The sequence below is a fragment of the Leopardus geoffroyi genome, chromosome B2, assembly GCF_018350155.1.
Source record: "Leopardus geoffroyi isolate Oge1 chromosome B2, O.geoffroyi_Oge1_pat1.0, whole genome shotgun sequence".
NCBI classification, from domain to species: domain Eukaryota; kingdom Metazoa; phylum Chordata; class Mammalia; order Carnivora; family Felidae; genus Leopardus; species Leopardus geoffroyi.
Genome location: NC_059332.1, coordinates 40519449 through 40537481, shown reverse-complemented (window position 1 = coordinate 40537481; position 18033 = coordinate 40519449). Strand labels below are relative to the sequence as shown.

Below are 18033 nucleotides of genomic sequence, written 5' to 3'. Positions count from 1 at the left end.
AATAAAATAATGTTATGGTCTGTTTAAAATTATTGGTAGACCTCCACAGATGAAACCCATTCAAGGGCTTAGCCTTGATGCTTTCAAAGCAAATCACCTGTCTGTTCCTTTGGCCACTTAGACATGTCACAGTAAGTACAGACAGCAAATTGGGGCGCCTGGGTGGCTCAGTCGGTTAGGCATCCGACTTCAGCTCAGGTCATGATCTCACGGTTCATGAGTTCGAGCCCCGCGTCGGGCTCTGTGCTGACAGCTCGGAAGCCTAGAGCCTGCTTCGGATTCTGTGTCTCCCTCGCTCTCTGCCCCTCCCCCACTCACGCTTTGTCTCCCTCCATCTCTCAAAAATGAATAAACGTTAAAAAAAGTTTTTTTTAAGTACCGACAGCAATTATTTTAAGCCAGTATAATTTCTTAACACTTCTACTTGTTAAAGCTACTCTTGCTCCTTTCCTACATTATATTATTTAGTTTTACTGCAACATTAATGAGTAGCAGAGTAGAGAAAACAGACTTTGGAGTCAGGCCTGAGTCAGATAAGAGTTCAAAGCTAACTGATTTAAACTTGGGCAGGATACTTCACCCCGTCAGAGCCTCCATTTACACATTAGTAAAATGTAGGAAACCTCCTACCTACTAAGGTTGGAGTGTTAAAATAGATAGCTTATAAAGCACCTCACACTGACCCCAGACAGATAATAGACTGACTAAATAATAGCCGATAGTGGAGGCAGTACAAATTGGGTGCTACTCCAGACGCTCGTGTGCTGTATGTACTGTTTAAACGCCAGCTGGAAAGGACCTGAGAGTATCGCTAAGGTGTGGACAACCCTTAGAGCAGCTGCGAAGTTTCATTTACTTATTTGCTTACCGAAGTTGATGCGAAGCTTAATTGAGATGAGAAAACACATAACGTGCTTATTATAATCACCACCACACATGATGCCAAGCATTTTACATAGTCATTTACAGATGCTATCTTACTTCATCTTTATAACAACCCAATAAAGTAGTTATGATGATTATCTCCATTTTACAGAGCAGAAAACCAAGTTATGACCAGCCCACTTAGTCACCCTTCCAGTTTACAGATGAAGCTGAGACAAAAAAGGTGAAACTGATTTGTGTGTCAGTTAGAGGCAGGGACAGCCCAGAACCTAATTTCCAAAGGCTAGGAGGTACTCAGAAGTCCACATATATGTTTTTTTAATTTTTAAAATGTTTATTCATTTGTTTTTGAGAGAGAGCATTGAGTATGAGCGAGGGAGGGACAGAGAGAGACACAGAATCCAAAACAGGCTCCAGGCTCCGAGCTGTCTGCACAGAGCCCGAGGCGGGGCTTGAACCTACAATCTGTGAGGTCGTGACCTGAGCCAAAGTCGGACGCCTAACTGACTGAGCCACCCAAGTGCCCCATTAACTTTTTTTTTTTTTTTAAGTTTATTTTGAGAGAGAGGGAGAGAAAAAGAATCCCAAGCAGGCTCCACACTGTCAGCACAGAGCCCAGTGCAGAGCTCGAACTCATGAACTGAGCTCATGACCTGCACCGAAATCAGGGGTCAGCCACTTAACCACCTGAGCCACCTAGACATCCATCAGATGTCCCCGTATTCAGCGCAGATATTCAGACCTAAAATCCAGATTTACATCCCCTTGCACTTGAGCAGAATATACTCATTTCCCCTAAAGCTTAGAAGTAAAGAGATTGACTAGGGGGAAAAATATCTAAGGAATAAAAGACATGACTGTGTATGAATAAAGACAAGAAGCATAATACACAGTGCAATCCTTAGAGCCTCAGGGCTGACACTGGGCCTGAGTGTCCGAGGGGGAACAGGAGAGTTGAGGCTTCAGAAACGCATGGAGGCCCAGTCCCACAGGGTCACAAGAACAACTGGCACAGAGGCGGTTTACATTAAGGCTTTGGGCCGAGGCTCAGCAGACTGGTTCCTTGCTCTCAAACATTTCTCTTCTCCTAGAGCCAGGCTTATGGCTGACCACCTGTGATCCCCAGGGTTCTCTATGCAAATCCCTGCTCAATTCCTAACCCTGCCCTCCTTAAATCCCCGCTATTATTACTCACTTCCGGTTATCATTTCTCCATATGGCTCCTAATCCTCTTTAAAATGATATATTTATACCTCAGTAGCTCAGCAATAATTAAGGGCAGGTCATGGGCAACTGACCCACGTGAAAAGCCAATTGATTTTTAGATTCCTTGGCCAGGGGCTACATCGAGTTCCATTTCATTCATACAGTTTCTTAACTTGAGCACGGGTGCCGTGCTTTAGTCACTCCTCGGTGTTGCTTAAGTATCAGTAGATGTGAAGAGACAGGGATGATGACACCTCCTCCACACCAAGCCAGTTAGGGTGCCGGTGGCACAGAGCCACAGCAGCTGCTGGACGCATGTTGTCTTCCAGTGTGAGGAGATGGAGAAAAGGTTGGAAATCGCTGTGCTGGGTGATCTTCAATGCCCCTTCCGTTGCCATTTCACACCAACAGGGATCTGCTGGCCCAGGCACTCTCAAAGGAACCAAAGGATTGTCCTGTAAAATTAAGCCCTGATGGCTCTCATTCATTCAGCCCTGACTGTGTGCTGAGCTTTGCTCAGTTACTCAATAAGTATTTGAGTTCCTTGTATGTGCCAAGCACTGTTCTGGACCCTGGGAATTCACTGTGTATGGTGAAGTCCTCTCCTCAAGGACGTTGGACTCTGGTGAAGACACAATAAATGGCGGGGGGGGGGGGGGGGGCGCGGGGAAGAATAAGATTCAGTTAAGTTCTGTGAATAAAATAAGATAGTGTCAGAATTACTTGAATGGCTACCTGAGGTGGGGTTGGGACATTTCTGAGGAGAGGAGAGTGGTCCAGAAGACAGCCATGTGAAGCCATGGGGGAAGAGCAGCGGGAAGGTCAATGGCACGGCCCCGTGTGTGTGTCTGGGGACCAGGACAGAGGAACATGAAGGCCAGTCAGGCAAGGACTAGATCACATACTGCATTGTGGCTGCGGGGAGGAGTGCAGATTTAATTCTGAGTGTGACTGGGAAGCCACAGGAAGGTTTGGAGCAGGAGAGTGACCGATCTGGTTTAGGCTTTAGAACATACTACTGTCCTGGGGGCAGAAGCACCGGGTAGGACCTGCTGCCAGGGACCAGGTGTGAGGACATGGCCTAGACGAGAAATGCAGTAACGGAGGCGATGAGAAGTGGCGGGATTCAGAATATGGTTTGGAGATAGAGCTGACGGAATGGCCTACTAGTAGATTGAAATGAGATCTAAGAGAAAGAAGATTGAAGAATGGGTCTTAGTTTGGGGGCTAAGCAACTGGGTAAATGGTAATGCTATTGCTGAGGTGGAAAAGCGTTGGGGAGGAATCTAGGGAGGGAATCAGGAGTTTGATTTTGGCCTTGCCATGTTTGCGATCTGAGTAGAGATGTCTCTTCGGCAGCTAGGTTCATAAATCAGAGTTCTGGGGAGAGGTCCAGGCTGCAGGTACAAATTTGGACGCGATCAGCCTACAAATGGTATGTAATGTCATGATAAGTGAACTCCCCTAGGGAGGGCAAAGGTGGGGAGGTGAGAAGAGAACTTCCAGAACAAGCCTGGAAGCCCTAAGCACAAAGAGATTTGTTCAACAGGAGGAGGTGCTAGCAAAGGAGATGAGTAGTCAGTGAGACTGGAGTGAAGTCAGAGGAGTGTGGTTTCTTGAAACCTAGAGTGTTTGAGGAAAGAACTCGTTGATTGAACTGGGATGAATCTGTTGACAGACTGAGTGAAAAAAAGCAGGTCTTTGGTGACCACTTCTCCATGGAATGACAAGGATGAGCATCCCACTGGAGTAAGTTGGAGAGAGAATAAGAGGAGGACATGGGGCACCTGGGTGGCTCAGTTGGTTGAGCGTCCGACTTCACTCGGGTCATGATCTCACGGTTTGTGAGTTCAAGCCCCACGTCGGGCTTGTTGCTGTCGGCCTGTCAGTGCAGAGTCTGCTTTGGATCCTCTGTCCCCCTCTTTTGGCCTCTCTCTGCATGTGCTCTCCCCCCCCAAAAAATACTTTAAAAAATGTTTAATTTATTTCAAAATAAGGAAGGAAGGGGAAAAATAAAAAGGGGAGAAGAGAGGGAGGGAGGAAGGAAGGAAGGAATGGAGGAAGAGAGGTGGGGAAGGAAGGAAGGAAGGAAGGGGGGTAAGGAAGGAAGGAAGGAAAGGGAGGGAGGAAGGAAGGAGGGAAGGAAGGAAGGAAGAGAGTACAGTCCAGACTGGATTATATTCATCTTTATACCAATGGGTGACAAAATATTTTTCATATTTATTTACTGAATATTTATTTTATGACTCGTGAAGGCAAAAGCATATGAAAGTCCCATAATGGGACCCTGAATGTGGAGTCAAGGAAGGAGTTTTGTGTTTTGTTTTGTTTTGTTTTGTTTTGTTTTGTTTAATAAAGGTGATATTAAGGCCGTTCTCAGGCAGGAATGATCCATTAGAGAAGGATAAACTGAGGATGGAGAAGAGAAAGGGAATAACTGGGAGTGAAGTGCTTGGATAGGCAGAGAGAGGAGACCTAGCTGACGAGCTTACAGGTGGAGAGGGAAAGGGCCACTGTTTCCATCAACCCAGGAAGAAGGTCAAGTGCGTGGGCACAGGTGCGGAGAAATCTCCTGGGAAGATGAAGTGGTCGTCTGATGCATCTGTTTCTCTGTGAAGCAAAGCTTGTAACAAGGTCATCAGCTGAACGCGAGAGTGAGTGAGGTCTGAGGGCAGGCGGCTGTGGAAAAGTCATCTCAGAAGGGGGAGAGTGACATCAGCGGGAACTAGCATGTACTACCGTCACCTCCTGGGTGCCGGTGAACTGTTAGCGAATGGTTAGTGGCTTTAGCCAAGGTTGGGTTTTACCAACCAAGTACTTAGAGGGAGAGAGGAGCACAAAGGTCAAGGTCATGGCAAGGAAATGGCAAGAGCCCTGGGCCGTGGGTGAGGATAAGGAGGAAAGCGAGGATACGAACAGGGTGACAGATGTTAAAAAACAGAGATCAGCAAGTTGCAAGTCTCCGGCTGGTGCGTTGTTGGGTGAAGGTGTTAGAGCTAGAGGGAGGCCACGGTGATGTTTGAATGTTTCGGAGGTGGTTCAGAAATGCGTGACTGCGAGGCCTATGGTAGCGGTGCCCCGACGTCAGTATGCGTTGGAAGCACGTGGAGGGCTTGTCCAAACACAGATCGCTAGGCCCATGCGCAGGGTTCTTGGTTCAGTAGGGGAGAGGGGACATGAGAATTGGCATTTCTAACAAGCTCCCAGTTGCTGCAGCTGCTGCTGGCCCAAGGGCTGCAGTGAATGGGAGGCCGAGGTGGGGTGGAAGAAAAGCTCAGGGACCTTTGAGGCCAGAGCGTGGGATGGATCCACTATCCACCTGGATGTCACGTCACCAAGCTGGTGCTCTGAGACAAAGCAGTGAAGTCACCAGTGAGGGCAAGTGGGTAGAGTCACCCGTGGCTTTAAAGAGACTGGCATTTTTGAGGGAGAAAAGAGGAAAAAGTGGAGGCAACAGTTAGGAGCAGGGAGGCGATGAGCCGTACTCTCCTGACCCCAAAGGATGTGGCAGAAAGATCCATGAGTGCTTGGAAAGATGACAGGAAGTGGGGCTCCTACTTCACGAATGGCAGTGAGGCGCTGGGCGGCTCCGTCCCTTAAGCATCCGACATCAGCTCAGGTCAAGATCTTGCGGTTTGTGGGTTCCAGCCCCCCGTCGGGCTCTGGGCTGACAGCTTGGAACCTGCTTCAGATTTTGTGTCTCCCTCTCTTTCTTCCCCTCCCCTGCTTGTGCTTTCTCTCTCTCTCTCTCTCTCTCTCTCTCTCTGTCTCAAAAATAAAAACCTGAAAAAAATGTTTTTAAAGGAATGGCAAAAACTTAGAAGAACTTCAAGAGATTAGGGATGAATGGAGGCGGGGGGCAGGGGGGTACGTGAGCGAGGGAGTCAGGCCTGGGGGTGTACAGAACAATTCGGGAGTGACTGGTCAACGGGAGACAGGCAGTGTCGCCCCTGAGATTACAAGACCCCCGGGAACAACTCCTAAAGTCTAGAAAAGTGCATTCGATTTTCTGGTTTCTGGAAGGTATCATTTTAATATTACATTAAAATAAACACGAATATATAATTGATTCAGAAACAAATTCGCAAACATAAAAGTAAGAGCCTTCAGAGATCTTTTAAGCCGCGCTCACAGATCCTTCTCACATATTCACACTTAGGAGAGAAAGTAGGGAACGCCTTGTTTCTAGGTCTTGGGTGAAGGGGGTTGGAAGGAAGCATTTGTACTTTAAGTTGGAAAATGGAAAACTTGAAGACTCAGGGGTGTCTGGCCCTGAGCTTGGGGACGGAACTGCCCACCTGGAGGCCTTCACATCATAGAATCTGCTGCTTCTCACTGGCCCATGTGAGTGAGGCCCAGATCACCAGCGGGCTCTATCTTACGGGCTAGGAGTTGGTCTCGCTCCCTCTCTGGACTTCAGAGTCTCCTGTGTCTCCAAGATGGGCCTCTCTGGAACAGCGCGGTGCCCAACTAATGGAACAGGGAGCATGTGTGAGATGGTAGGGTGTCCGTTTCCTGCCCTTCTCCCCGCTTCAGAATCTGCCAGGGTGGCGTAGTCACGGGGTTGACAAGAGTGAAGGGAGGGGTGAGGCTGGGGGAGCTTAGCTGACTGGGGGTCAGACCTTCCAGGGGAATCTTCTAATGATCTTAGGGCGCTTAGCAGGCCCGGCCCCGCCCCCTGCCGCCTGCCCCTGCGCTGCCCAGTGGCCAGGAGATGATGAAGACGCCGGCCAGGCAGAGGAAAGGGAGGAAGAGGGCCCCGGCCTAAGGCATCAATCGGCAGAAGCCCAGGAGGAGGCACAGACCCCCGACATCCCTCCAGGCCGGGATGGGACAGCAGTTCAGCTGGGAGGAGGCGGAGGCGGCCGGCGAGATGGACGTGGCCGAGCTCCAGGAGTGGTACAAGAAGTTCGTGGTGGAGTGCCCCAGCGGCTCTCTCTTCATGCACGAGTTTAAGCGCTTCTTCAAGGTCACAGGCAACGAGGAGGCCACCCAGTACGTAGAGGGCATGTTCCGAGCCTTCGACAAGAATGGGGTAAGGCACTGAAGGGGGTGCGGGGGACAGCTTGTTTCCCACTGAGCTGAAGGAGCATCACCGGTGGGAGGGAGCGGCCCGTCCCCAGTCCCCCTGCTCTGCTCTCCATTTCCTGCTCACGTTTTCTGTCTCTCTTTCCCCAAACTCTTCTCTCTTCCCATCATTTGGTCCCTTCCCATCTTTCCTTGCCTCCTCTCCATCTCATCTTCTCTCCCCTGTCTCTCTGCTCTTCCTGCCTCCCTCTGTCCACCGGCTGAGAGGAGGTGGGCTGGGCAGAAGGGCACACAGTCCAGTCCTCAATTGGTGTATTTTTGGCCAAGGCTCTACAGCCCAAGGACCTGGTCTCCCACACCCACCAGAGCCCCTGTCACTCTAAAGATAAGGAGCTAAAGACCTGTCCCAAAAGGATGAGCTCTCTTGGTATAGATTGTGATCTCCCCTTCGTTGGGGTCCTTGGAATTGAGACTGGTCAGGTCTCCCCATCCAGCATGCTGGGAGGGCCTCCTGCACTGACCAGGCAGTTGAACGGATCATGTAAAAGTCCCTTACAACTCTCCAAGCCATGGAAGATTCCATGAGACCATTCCACCACAGGATTTCTTTAAGCCTTCCAATGGCACCTGCAGCTGAGAAGATACTGCATTTTGTCAATCCACCCCTGGAAATAGAATTCAGAAATGGAAACCCCTTCGTTATTTAAGGCTTTCAGTCCAGGGCGTCCACGACCCTTCAAATCATTTGATTTGCCTCAAGTACCTACTTCAGCCCCCCCCACCGAGTTGAGGGGGGGTGGTTGTTGGACCCAGATAATTAATCTGGGGAAAGCCTCTGTACTTTTCCATGCATGGAGAGCTTCACTTTCTAGGCTGAATCACTGGGAAAGCCTGTTTGGGTCTGACCTTGTCCGGGTATCAGTTAGCGTGCATCTGTAGGGGGATGGAGGGTGGGGTAGCGTCAGGGCAACAGAAACCTCCTTAGAGATGAAACCTATGGACTCCCTCGTGGGGCACAGAGTACATTCAGACTTCTCCGAGCTTCTCTTCTGCCCCCTCTCCTCCGAGCCTTCTGCAGCCCATATAATGATCCAAATGAAATTAAGAAAAAACTGGGACAAGAGGAAGTGAGCGGATTTGCCCAAGGTCGTATACTCAAGGGTCCCGACTCCCAGTCGAGTGTGCCTGCTTAGAAGGCAGTTTGTTTTGTTTTTAAGAGAGAAAATGGTTTTAAAACAAACCAGATCACACACAACAAGATTTGCTATCATAAATGTATCGATCTTCCCCACATTCACCTAAAAATTCAGTAGGATAGCAACTCAAGATCCAAAAGGGATTGTCAAGGGACACCTGGGTGGCTCCGTCAGTTAAGCGTCCAACTCTTGGTTTCGGCTCAGGTCATGATCTCGGTTCGTGAGTTTGAGCCCCGCGTGGGACACTACACTGGCAGCATGGAGCCTGCTTGGGGTTCTCCCTCTCTCACTGCCCCTCTCCTGCTTGCGTGTGTATGTGCCCTCCCTCTCTCTCTAAATAAAGAAACTTAAATGGGGAGGGGGGATTGCCAAGCCTGTGGGCCTGGTACAGCTGTACTCCTTATCTCTTTTAAGCTGTATACTTTGTCTGTTTTACAAATTAGCACATGATATTCATTGACTGTTGTTTTCCTTTCTTTAGAACTTTTATTTTTGATGGTATTTCAAATGTATACCAAGTTGAAAGAATAGCATAAGTAACTCCTATGTACAATTTGTCCGATTGTACATTTTGCCTCATTTGCTTGATCATTCTGTGCGTGTGTGTGTCTATCTTTCTTTAGAGAAAGTTGGAGACATCACATCCTTTTACCCCTAAGTATTTCAGTGTGTTCTTTCTAAGAACAAGGACGTGCTCTTAAATAACCTAATACAAAGATGAAAATCAGGAAATTCAATATTGACCCAATTCTATTAGCTAATCCATATTCAAGTTTTGTCAATTTGACATGTGATGTGTTCTCTATATTGCTTGCTTGCTTGTCTTTCTTTTTTTTTTTTTTTTTTTTTGCTTGCTTGTCTTTCTTATTTGGAGCGGGGTGGGGGGGGGGGCGGCGGGTGGGATCTGATCACGCATTGCATTTACTTGTCCTGTCTCTAGTCTTTAATTCAGAACCTTCAATGCTTAGCTTTTGTCTTATTTGACGCGGACATTTTTGAAGATTGCAGGCCAGTTAATTTGGTAGAACATCCCACAATTTGGGTTTGTTCAGTGTGGCTTTGTGATTAGACTCGGGTTTTCCATTTCTGGCAGAAATGCCCCAGGAGTGATCTCATGTCCTTCTCAGTGCCCCCTGTTGGGGGCACATGATGTTGGTTTGTCCCATTACAGGGGTTGGTTACATGATGTCTGCCAGGTTTCTCCCCCGGAAAGTTACCATTTTTCCTTTGTAATTAACAAGCATTTTATAGGGAGCTACTTTGAGAGAAGTCAATATCCTGTCGCTCCTCTGATTTTCATCTGCTAGCTTTGGCATCCATCGATAGTTTTCGCATTCTACCATCCCTTCTCCATTTATTAATTGGAATTCTGTTGAGGAAAAGCTTTCCAGAGGTGTGGTAAGTTCCTCTGTCAGGGACTGAGCCTTCTTTCTTTCTTTTCCCGCTTAGTTTCTGTCTCCAAACCCATACCCGTCTCCACTCCCCACATTGGCACCATCTTTATGTTAGTGAGTCCGATTTCTGGGCAACTGGTCTGAGCTTTCGGAGACAAATAAAATCAAGAGTTCATAGATACAGCTCACATGTCCAAATCTGAGGTGACTGCGAGGCGCCTGGGTGGTTCAGCGGGTGAAGCGTCCGACTTCGGCTCGGGTCATGATCTCACGGTTCGTGGGCTCGAGCCCCGCGTCGGGCTCTGTGCTGACAGCTCACAGCTTGGATCCTGCTTCTGATTCTGTGTCTCCCTCTCTGTCTCCCCCTCCTCCGCTCATGCTCCCTCTTTCAAAAATGAATAAACATTAAAAAAAAATTTTAACCTAAGGTGATAGAAATGGGAGTTTGGTAGAGGCAAAGAGGCCAGAGCGCCTCATCCCTGCTACGCCTCTCCCTTGCCACACTCTTCTCTCCAGTGGTTGCCCTGCGATGCACTGGGATGGAAGCAAAGGGAAGGTGAAATCAAATGTCATTTGGGATCCTTATGTAACGTGCGCTAAGGCCAGGGCTGGTGCACAAATGCAGCCAATTCAGGGAGAAATGGGGCAGGTAATCCCACAGAGCAGATCACACGCCTGTCACTTCTGCTCCTACTCTTGAGTGGACAGAGGCATTTCCATCATCTTCCCATTGCTCTGTGGGTAATTGAAGCTGACGAGGGCCCGGCAACAGAGCGTGAGATGAGTCCCAGCTGGGAGCTTCCCAGGACTCGTCCTGGGGTCGGAGCAACTTTACAGCTGAGGTCACTCCTCGCGAAGGGCTAACTCTAGTGTGCCTCATGGGAGGCAAGGGCTCGTTGTGGTAACCGTGTCATGTTGAGAGAGGATGCTGTCAGGACAGAATGTTCTAGACAAAGAATGTGGGAGAATCTATAGAGCTGGAGAGGAAGGATTTATCAGTGGTTTTTGGTTTTTTTGGTTTTTTTCCCTGTGGTGCTAGATACAAGGCTCTTTTTTTTTTTTTAATTTTTTTTTTAATCTTTATTTATTTTTGAGAGAGAGACAGAGTGTGAGCAGGGGAGGAGCAGAGAGAGAGGGAGACACAGAATTAGAAGCAGGCTCCAGGCCCTGAGCTGTCAGCACAGAGCCCGATGCGGGGCTCAAACTCACGAACCGTGAGATCATGACCTGAGCCGAAGTTGGACGCTCAACCGACTGAGCCACCCAGGCGCCCCAAGGCTCATTTTTTTTAGACAGTCATATACCTTGAGAGGAGTAAAAAAGTTCTCAACTTGAACTAGAAAAGACATGTAGCTTGAAAGGCTCTGCCATTTCCAGAGTGGGCTTCCCTTGAGCCACTTATTTAACTTCTCTGAGTCTCAGTTTCCTCATCCATAAAGTGGGTATAACAAACCTGAGAGAAATGGTGTGTGTGAAATAGACGGTTCTTACCAGCCATTTTGCTTTCTTTCTTTTTTATTTATAACCCTTTTTAAAAAAAATTTTTTTTTTCAACGTTTATTTATTTTTGGGACAGAGAGAGACAGAGCATGAACGGGGGAGGGGCAGAGAGAGAGGGAGACACAGAATCGGAAACAGGCTCCAGGCTCTGAGCCATCAACCCAGAGCCCGACGTGGGGCTCGAACTCACGGACTGCGAGATCATGACCTGAGCCGAAGTCGGACGCTTAACTGACTGCGCCACCCAGGCGCCCCTATAACCCTTTTTTTAAAGTTTATTTATTTATTTTGAGAGAGAGAGAGAGAACAAGTTGGGGAGGGGCAGAGACAGAGGGAGAGAGAGAATCCCAAGCAGGCTTCTCACTGTCAGCGCAGAGCCCAATGCAGGACTCGAACTCACAAACCGTGAGATCATGACCTGAGCCAAAGTTGGACACTTAACTGACTGAGCCCCCCAGACACCCCTACCAGTCATTTTGCATACATTTTCCTACTCTTATTAAAAAAAACATAAGGTTAGTTTTTAGCAAACTTAGTAAGTAACAATTACTGATGAAAATAATCTTTTAAAAAACAATCAACCATCACGGCGTATACCTTAAACTTACACAATGTTCTTTAAAAGGCTATTCGGCAATTATATCTCAATAAAGCTGGCGGGGGAGGGGCGGTTGTTGGAAACAAGCCGGATAACCTTCAATGAGTGAGTAGAATAAACGAGGGGCTATTCATGCAGTGGAGGACCACTCAGCAATAGCAGGGAAGGGAGTGCTGATACACTCAACAGCTTGGATGACTCCCCAGGGCTTTGCACTGAGCACAACAAGCCCACCTTAAAGGGCTACATACTGTGTGATTCCATTTGTATACCATTCTTCAAGTGGATACACTATAGTGATGGAGATCAGATTAATGGCTGCCAAGTCTGGTCGGAGGGAGGAGGTAACTCTTAAGTGGTAACAGAGAGCGTCCTTGTATTGATATTTGATACTACTCATAGCTTCATGTGTGACAAAATCTCATAGAATGATAGACTGACACAAACAGCGGATTAAACACTAGTGAAAAAAAAAGAAAAGAACAGCCATTGCTAAGAACCTACCCTAAAGAAATTACCAAAGATATAAGAAATATATATATACACACACAATATATATATATGTAAATATATATATACACACTATATATATATAGTAAATATATATATACATATATATATAGTAAATATATATATACATATATATATATACACACACACACACACACACACACACACAAAGATGTTCATTGTGTAACATAAAATATTTAAACCAGGTTCATTCAGCACAAGGGACTGCTTGAGGGGAGTACCCCTCAAAAAAATAAAAGGTATGATTTCAATTAATTGTAAAGACATGAGACATTTTAAGATAAAAATCCAGGAAATAACATAGGTACAGTCTGACCTCGATTAGGTAAATACATGGTGGGGGGTGTGGAAGACCAGAAGTAACTGCATAAAATATGTTGAAATAGACACTTTGGGGGGCACCTGGCTGGCTCAGTCGGTTGAGCATCTGACTTCGGCTCAGGTCATGATCTCACGGTTTATGAGTTCGAGCCCCATGTCGGGCTGTGTGCTGATAGCTCGGAGCCTGGAGCCTGCTTGGGATTCAGTGTCTCCCTCTCTCTCTGCCCCTCCCCCATACTCTCTCTCTCTCTCTCTCTCTCTCTCTCAAAATAAACATTAAAAAATAACTTAAAAAATAATGATGGCCAACATGATATATATATGTGTATATATATACATATATATATCATGTTATATATATAGTTATATATATAGTTCTATATATATATATGACATGACACTTTGGGTGTTGAGGTGGGCTCGTTTTGTTTTCTTCTTGGTTTTTCCTTAGGCTTTCTAATTTGCCTCATGTTCTGCTGTGTTCTGTGGTTTACTTGTTGCTCACCCAAGCACCCCTTGATCTGGGGGTGGGGCCCCCTGAGTGGCATGACCCAGTAGGACAGAGGTGCTTTGGGCCAGCGATGTCATTTCTGATGACAAAGTCCTGTGAGCGACAGCCACTCCTGGGAGAGTGATGACTCAGCTTCTGGCTTTGGAGAGCTGAGGTCCCCACCCTCAGAAGATGGGAGGAAGGGGCGCCTGGGTGGCTCAGTCGGTTGAGCGTCCGACTTCGGCTCAGGTCATGATCTCGTGGTCCGTGGGTTCGAGCCCCGTGTCAGGCTCTGTGCTGACAGCTCAGAGCCTGGAGCCTGTTTCAGATTCTGTGTCTCCCTCTTTCTCTGACCCTCCCCTGTTCATGCTCTCTCTCTGTCACAAAAATAAATAAATGTTAAAAAAAAAAAATTAAAAAAAAAAAAAGATGGGAGGGAGCACCCATAAGCGGGAACACCCTTGTGACGCTCACCCTGACCAGCCCACTGTGGACACCATCACCGCAAGCCTCTCCCCTCACACTCGACTGGCGTAGAAGGGCAAGAAGCAGGTGTGCCCCCTGCCTCTTGACTGCTTTTCGAGTAATTGTTGCCACATTTGTGTTAGAAGGAGTTTCAGTGACCTGGTCAGAGTCGCCACAGAAGCAGACTGTGCCCGTCTCCTACCTCTGGGGGTTTAGCACCTGAGCTCTGTCTCCCGCCCTCCTTCCTGGGTGGGGACAGGGGGTGCCTGTCCTTCAGGGAAGGTAATGTCCACACGGGGCTGGAGCCATCGCCTGTCTGCCTCCCCTCGGGCTCGGAAGGTGTAAAAGGATAAAGGACATTTTTGCCATGAGCACTGCTTTCTCATCTTCCAGAGGTGCCTTAGTCCCAGATTGAAATTAAGTCAATCACGTATTCGTTGATTCATAAATACTTTTGAGACCCTGACTCTGCACATAAGTGGCACCATGCTAAGCACGAAGGGGAGACAAAGGCAACGTAAGCCCTTCTTTTCTCCAGGAGCATATGTAGAATACAGCTCGAGAATGAGACAGACTTACGAAACGGCCAAGTGGCGATGCCAGAATAAGGCCCAAACTGTGCGGATTAAAGTGTAAGTGTTGTGAATGTTAGAAGAGGGAGCAAGAGAGACAGACCACTGTAGGTGGTCAGAGAAGGAGGGCTTCCTGAAAGAGGGGACCCTTGAGCTGGGCGTTGAAGGACGGGTAGAGTTGAGTGATCACAGACTGGGAAAGGATGCCAGGGTGGAGAACAGCACCAGTGAGGCCGTAGAAGCCACGTGGATGGCCAGAGGCAAAGACTTGGATTTGTAGGCATGGACGGACGGCCCAGCATCGGGCCCTCGCCTGAGCTCTGGGGAAGGCGGGAGGGACCTCACAGCTCCCACTCCCGCTGCAGGACAACACCATCGACTTCTTGGAGTATGTGGCCGCCCTGAACCTCGTGCTGAGGGGCACCCTGGAACACAAGCTGAAGTGGACCTTCAAGATCTATGACAAGGACCGCAACGGCTGCATCGACCGCCTGGAGCTGCTCGACATTGTGGAGGTCGGCATCCGCCCGTGGGGCCTGGGCGCGTGAGCACTGCTGGGCTCTGAGGCCCGGCCCCTCAAGTGGGGGCCCCCGGGGCTGGGGTGGGGGAAGGAGCACGGGGATCATTCGGAGGGTGCTTTCTGACAAAGGTCAGAATTAAGCTAGAAATCCACTACAAAAAGACACCTTAAAAAAATCCCCATCTGTTTGGAAATAAGGCGGTACACTCCTAACTCCTCCATAAATGAAAGATGTTACATCACATGCATATACGCACCAAGTGCACGGAGCCGGATTATAATGCTCACGTAACATAATCGGCTGTGGAGTGCGGCCCACGCTGGACTTGTAGAGCATTTTAGCGCCTTAAAAGGTAGATGTCAGAAAATTAAGAGGCTGGAAATCGCTGATGTTAGAAGTCATCTCAAGAAATTAGTAAAAAGAAGAGTAAATTAATGAGAGGCAATTAAGAGGTGAGAGGCATGAGGCATGAGAGGTGCCAGTGAGAGGCACCTGGGTGGCTCGGTCAAGTGTCTCTGACTTTGGGTCAGGTCATGATCTCACAGCTCGTGAGTTCGAGCCCCGGGTCGGGCTCTGTGCTGACAGCTCAGGGCCTGGAGCCTGCTCCAGAGTCTGTGTCTCCCTCTCTGCCCCCCCCCCCCCCAACTCATGCTCTGTCTCTCTCTCTCTCTCTCTCTCTCTCTCTCTCTCAAAGTAAATAAACATTACAAAAAATTAAAAAAAAAAAAAAAAAAAAAAAAGCAATGAGAGTAGAAGAAAGAACCTACTATAGCACAGACTGACCCCTGACTTGCGTCACCCTGTTACCGCCCTAGAACTGCACTCCCAGGGGGCGGTTGTCTGCCCATTTCACAGATAAAGAAGTCGCCTCGGGGCAGTTCTGTGGTTTGCCCGGGTTCATCCATCCCAGGAGGCACTGCGGCTGGCCCTAGCCCCGGGGCTCTCAGACCCCGGTTAGTGGTCTGCACTGCACTGGGCAGTGAGGGCCTGGGGATCGACAAGACAGGCCTCTGTCCATGGAGCTCCCCATTAAGGAACTGAGGAAAACCCTCACATTTGTCTGTCTCTTCCCCACTTCACTTCACCAACGCCGCCTCATGGGGAGAGGAAACAGGGCAAGGCAGAAACCTGTCCTTTCCCTCGTCCAAACGCCGGTATCCCCCCTCGTCCTGTTTTACACACACGTCCATAAGTATCCTCTTTTCCCCTCTGGGTCTCCATCTCCTCCTGGGCAAAGTGGACTTGGGAACATCACAGTGCTGGGTCCATCCCTCATTGAGGGTCTTGGGTTTCACTTTGACAGTCACAGGGCATCAGGGTGAGGTGGCCTATGAGGCCTGACACTCTTCAGCTGGAACTAGGCCAGTGGGACCCTGAGAGAGCAGCCCGAGGACAGGTGGATTTTTATTTGGGTCTGGGGCCTGTGGTCCTACAGTGCACAGGCTGGGGGGCAGCGCTGGGGATGCAGGGCTGAGGGCCTGGCAGAGGGAGGGAGGGAGGGAGCTGGCGGTTTTCTCTCGCAGGCGATCTACAAGCTGAAGAAAGCCTGCAGGGTGGAGGAGGAGGCCGAGCAGCAAGGACAGCTGCTCACACCCGAGGAGGTGGTGGACAGGATCTTCCTTCTGGTGGATGAGAACGGAGATGGTAAGGGGGCGGGGCTGCCCACGCCACAGCACCCCCACTTTCCGGCCCTGTGACCTTGGACAAGGCCCGCCACTCCCCAGCCACTGTTATCCTCATCTGTGAGCCGGGTGCAGAGAGGAGGACGCAAAATAACAGGGGCGTCACTGGCACGTGATGCGATGTCCACCAGAGTGATTTAAGCCCGGGCCGGAGTTGCTGATGCCGGCCCGGCAAGCACAGCAAGAGAATAGGAGCTTTGGACTCAGGCAAACCATTTAAACTCCTAGCATGGCCTCAGTTTTCTCATCTGGAAAATAGGGATAAAAACGCTCCAGAGGAATAAATAGGGTAAATGTATTTGAGAGATGGGCATAGGATAGCTCCCCACCCCCTGCCCCCCAAGCCTATTTAGGCCTCCTCCCTGCAGCTGGACGCACCAGCCCCAAGGCTGTGGAGGGAGGGAGCTGGCTGGGGACACACCCGGAAGAGCCCTCAGGACCATTTTGAAGGCACCGTGGGCAAAAGGAAAGCTTAAATTCCTTTGCAAAGCAAGCCCCTTAAAGAGACCCTTGAAGCCTCCGGGAGACTCCTGGAGAATTGGAGAGTTGACAAGCCCCGAGCTTGGGCCCTGGGACTGCAGGCCCGTTTGTGTACGAGGCTTAGGTTTGTGCAAGAGGACGCGCCCTGGGAGGGAAGGCCTCTCCTCTCGCCCCCGACCCCATTTCTTCCACTCTCCCGCATGACCATCTCTCCTACCCCTTGCCCAGGCCAGCTGTCTCTGAATGAGTTCATTGAAGGTGCCCGTCGTGACAAGTGGGTGATGAAGATGCTCCAGATGGACATGAACCCCGGTGGCTGGATCTCTCAGCAGAGGCGGAAAAGCGCCATGTTCTGAGGGGTCTGGGGCCTTCGGGAGTCCACAGGCCCCTCCAAGACTCCGGGTTCACCAGGTTTCCAGAGTAGTGGGAGGGGCCCTGGCTCAGCCTGTGTATGCTCCCTCTTATCTGCCCCCCCCCCCATGAAAGGGGTTGGGACCGAGCAGGGGGTAGGGGCCGTTGGGCTGAAGTGGCCAATGGGAGACGGTCCACTGGGACGATGTACTGGGGTGGTGAAGGGAACTGGTTTCCTCTGTCTCCCTTCAACTGCTTCTGGAACAAGTATGTGTTGGCGGCGGGGGTGGGGGGGTGGGGGGGGTGGTTTCCACAGTTTCCTACAGGGTTCTCAACCGGAAGCAGGGGGATACTGGGAGGGTGGGGCTGGGGGGTCCCATAGACCAAATTAGCAACGAGAGTGCCCACACAGTGTGACACAGAAATAGGAGTAGGGGGGTGAGTGTGATAATAATTACACCCCTCCCCCAGGATCCTGAGGAGTTCATGGGGAGGGCTCTTGCCTCCCCCTCCCCAACCTGTCCTCACCAGGGGTGTCAACAAGGGAAAACTGCATCCTGTAAGGCCCTGGTCTTCCCGTCCTTGGAGGGGTCGGCTGTGCTTAAAGGGGCTGTTTCAGCTCTGCCCTGGTGCTGCTCCCCCAGTCCCTGCTGTCAACCCACACCCCCACACAATCCTTCTGTCCCTGTCCCTACCCCTCATCCACACTCTGCACCCCCCAACCACACCCCCACCCCCCACCCCCCTGCCTCCTGCCCCCTGCCCCCTGCCTGTGCATGGACCTGCCAGGATTCCCGGCCACAAGCCGGATGT

At 49.7% G+C, this 18033-nt stretch overlaps 1 protein-coding gene across 1 annotated transcript; it reads left to right on the top strand.

Moving 5' to 3' along the window:
• The first annotated feature begins 6758 nt into the window (after nucleotides 1-6758).
• GUCA1B (guanylate cyclase activator 1B) lies at nucleotides 6759-17515 on the top strand. The gene is made up of 4 exons (XM_045498210.1): nucleotides 6759-7126; nucleotides 14552-14701; nucleotides 16231-16351; nucleotides 17098-17515. The coding sequence occupies exons 1-4, from the start codon at nucleotides 6920-6922 to the stop codon at nucleotides 17223-17225; spliced, it is 606 nt and encodes a 201-aa protein (XP_045354166.1). The 5' UTR covers nucleotides 6759-6919; the 3' UTR covers nucleotides 17226-17515.
• The last annotated feature ends 518 nt before the right edge of the window (nucleotides 17516-18033 follow it).

Coding starts and splice junctions, on each gene's coding strand:
- GUCA1B (XM_045498210.1), top strand. CDS start 6,920: ATGGGACAGCAGTTCAGCTGGGAGGAGGCGGAGGCGGCCGGCGAGATG. Junction 14,702..16,230: donor AGCTGCTCGACATTGTGGAG/GTCGGCATCCGC, acceptor TTTCTCTCGCAG/GCGATCTACAAGCTGAAGAA. Junction 16,352..17,097: donor GGTGGATGAGAACGGAGATG/GTAAGGGGGCGG, acceptor CCCCTTGCCCAG/GCCAGCTGTCTCTGAATGAG.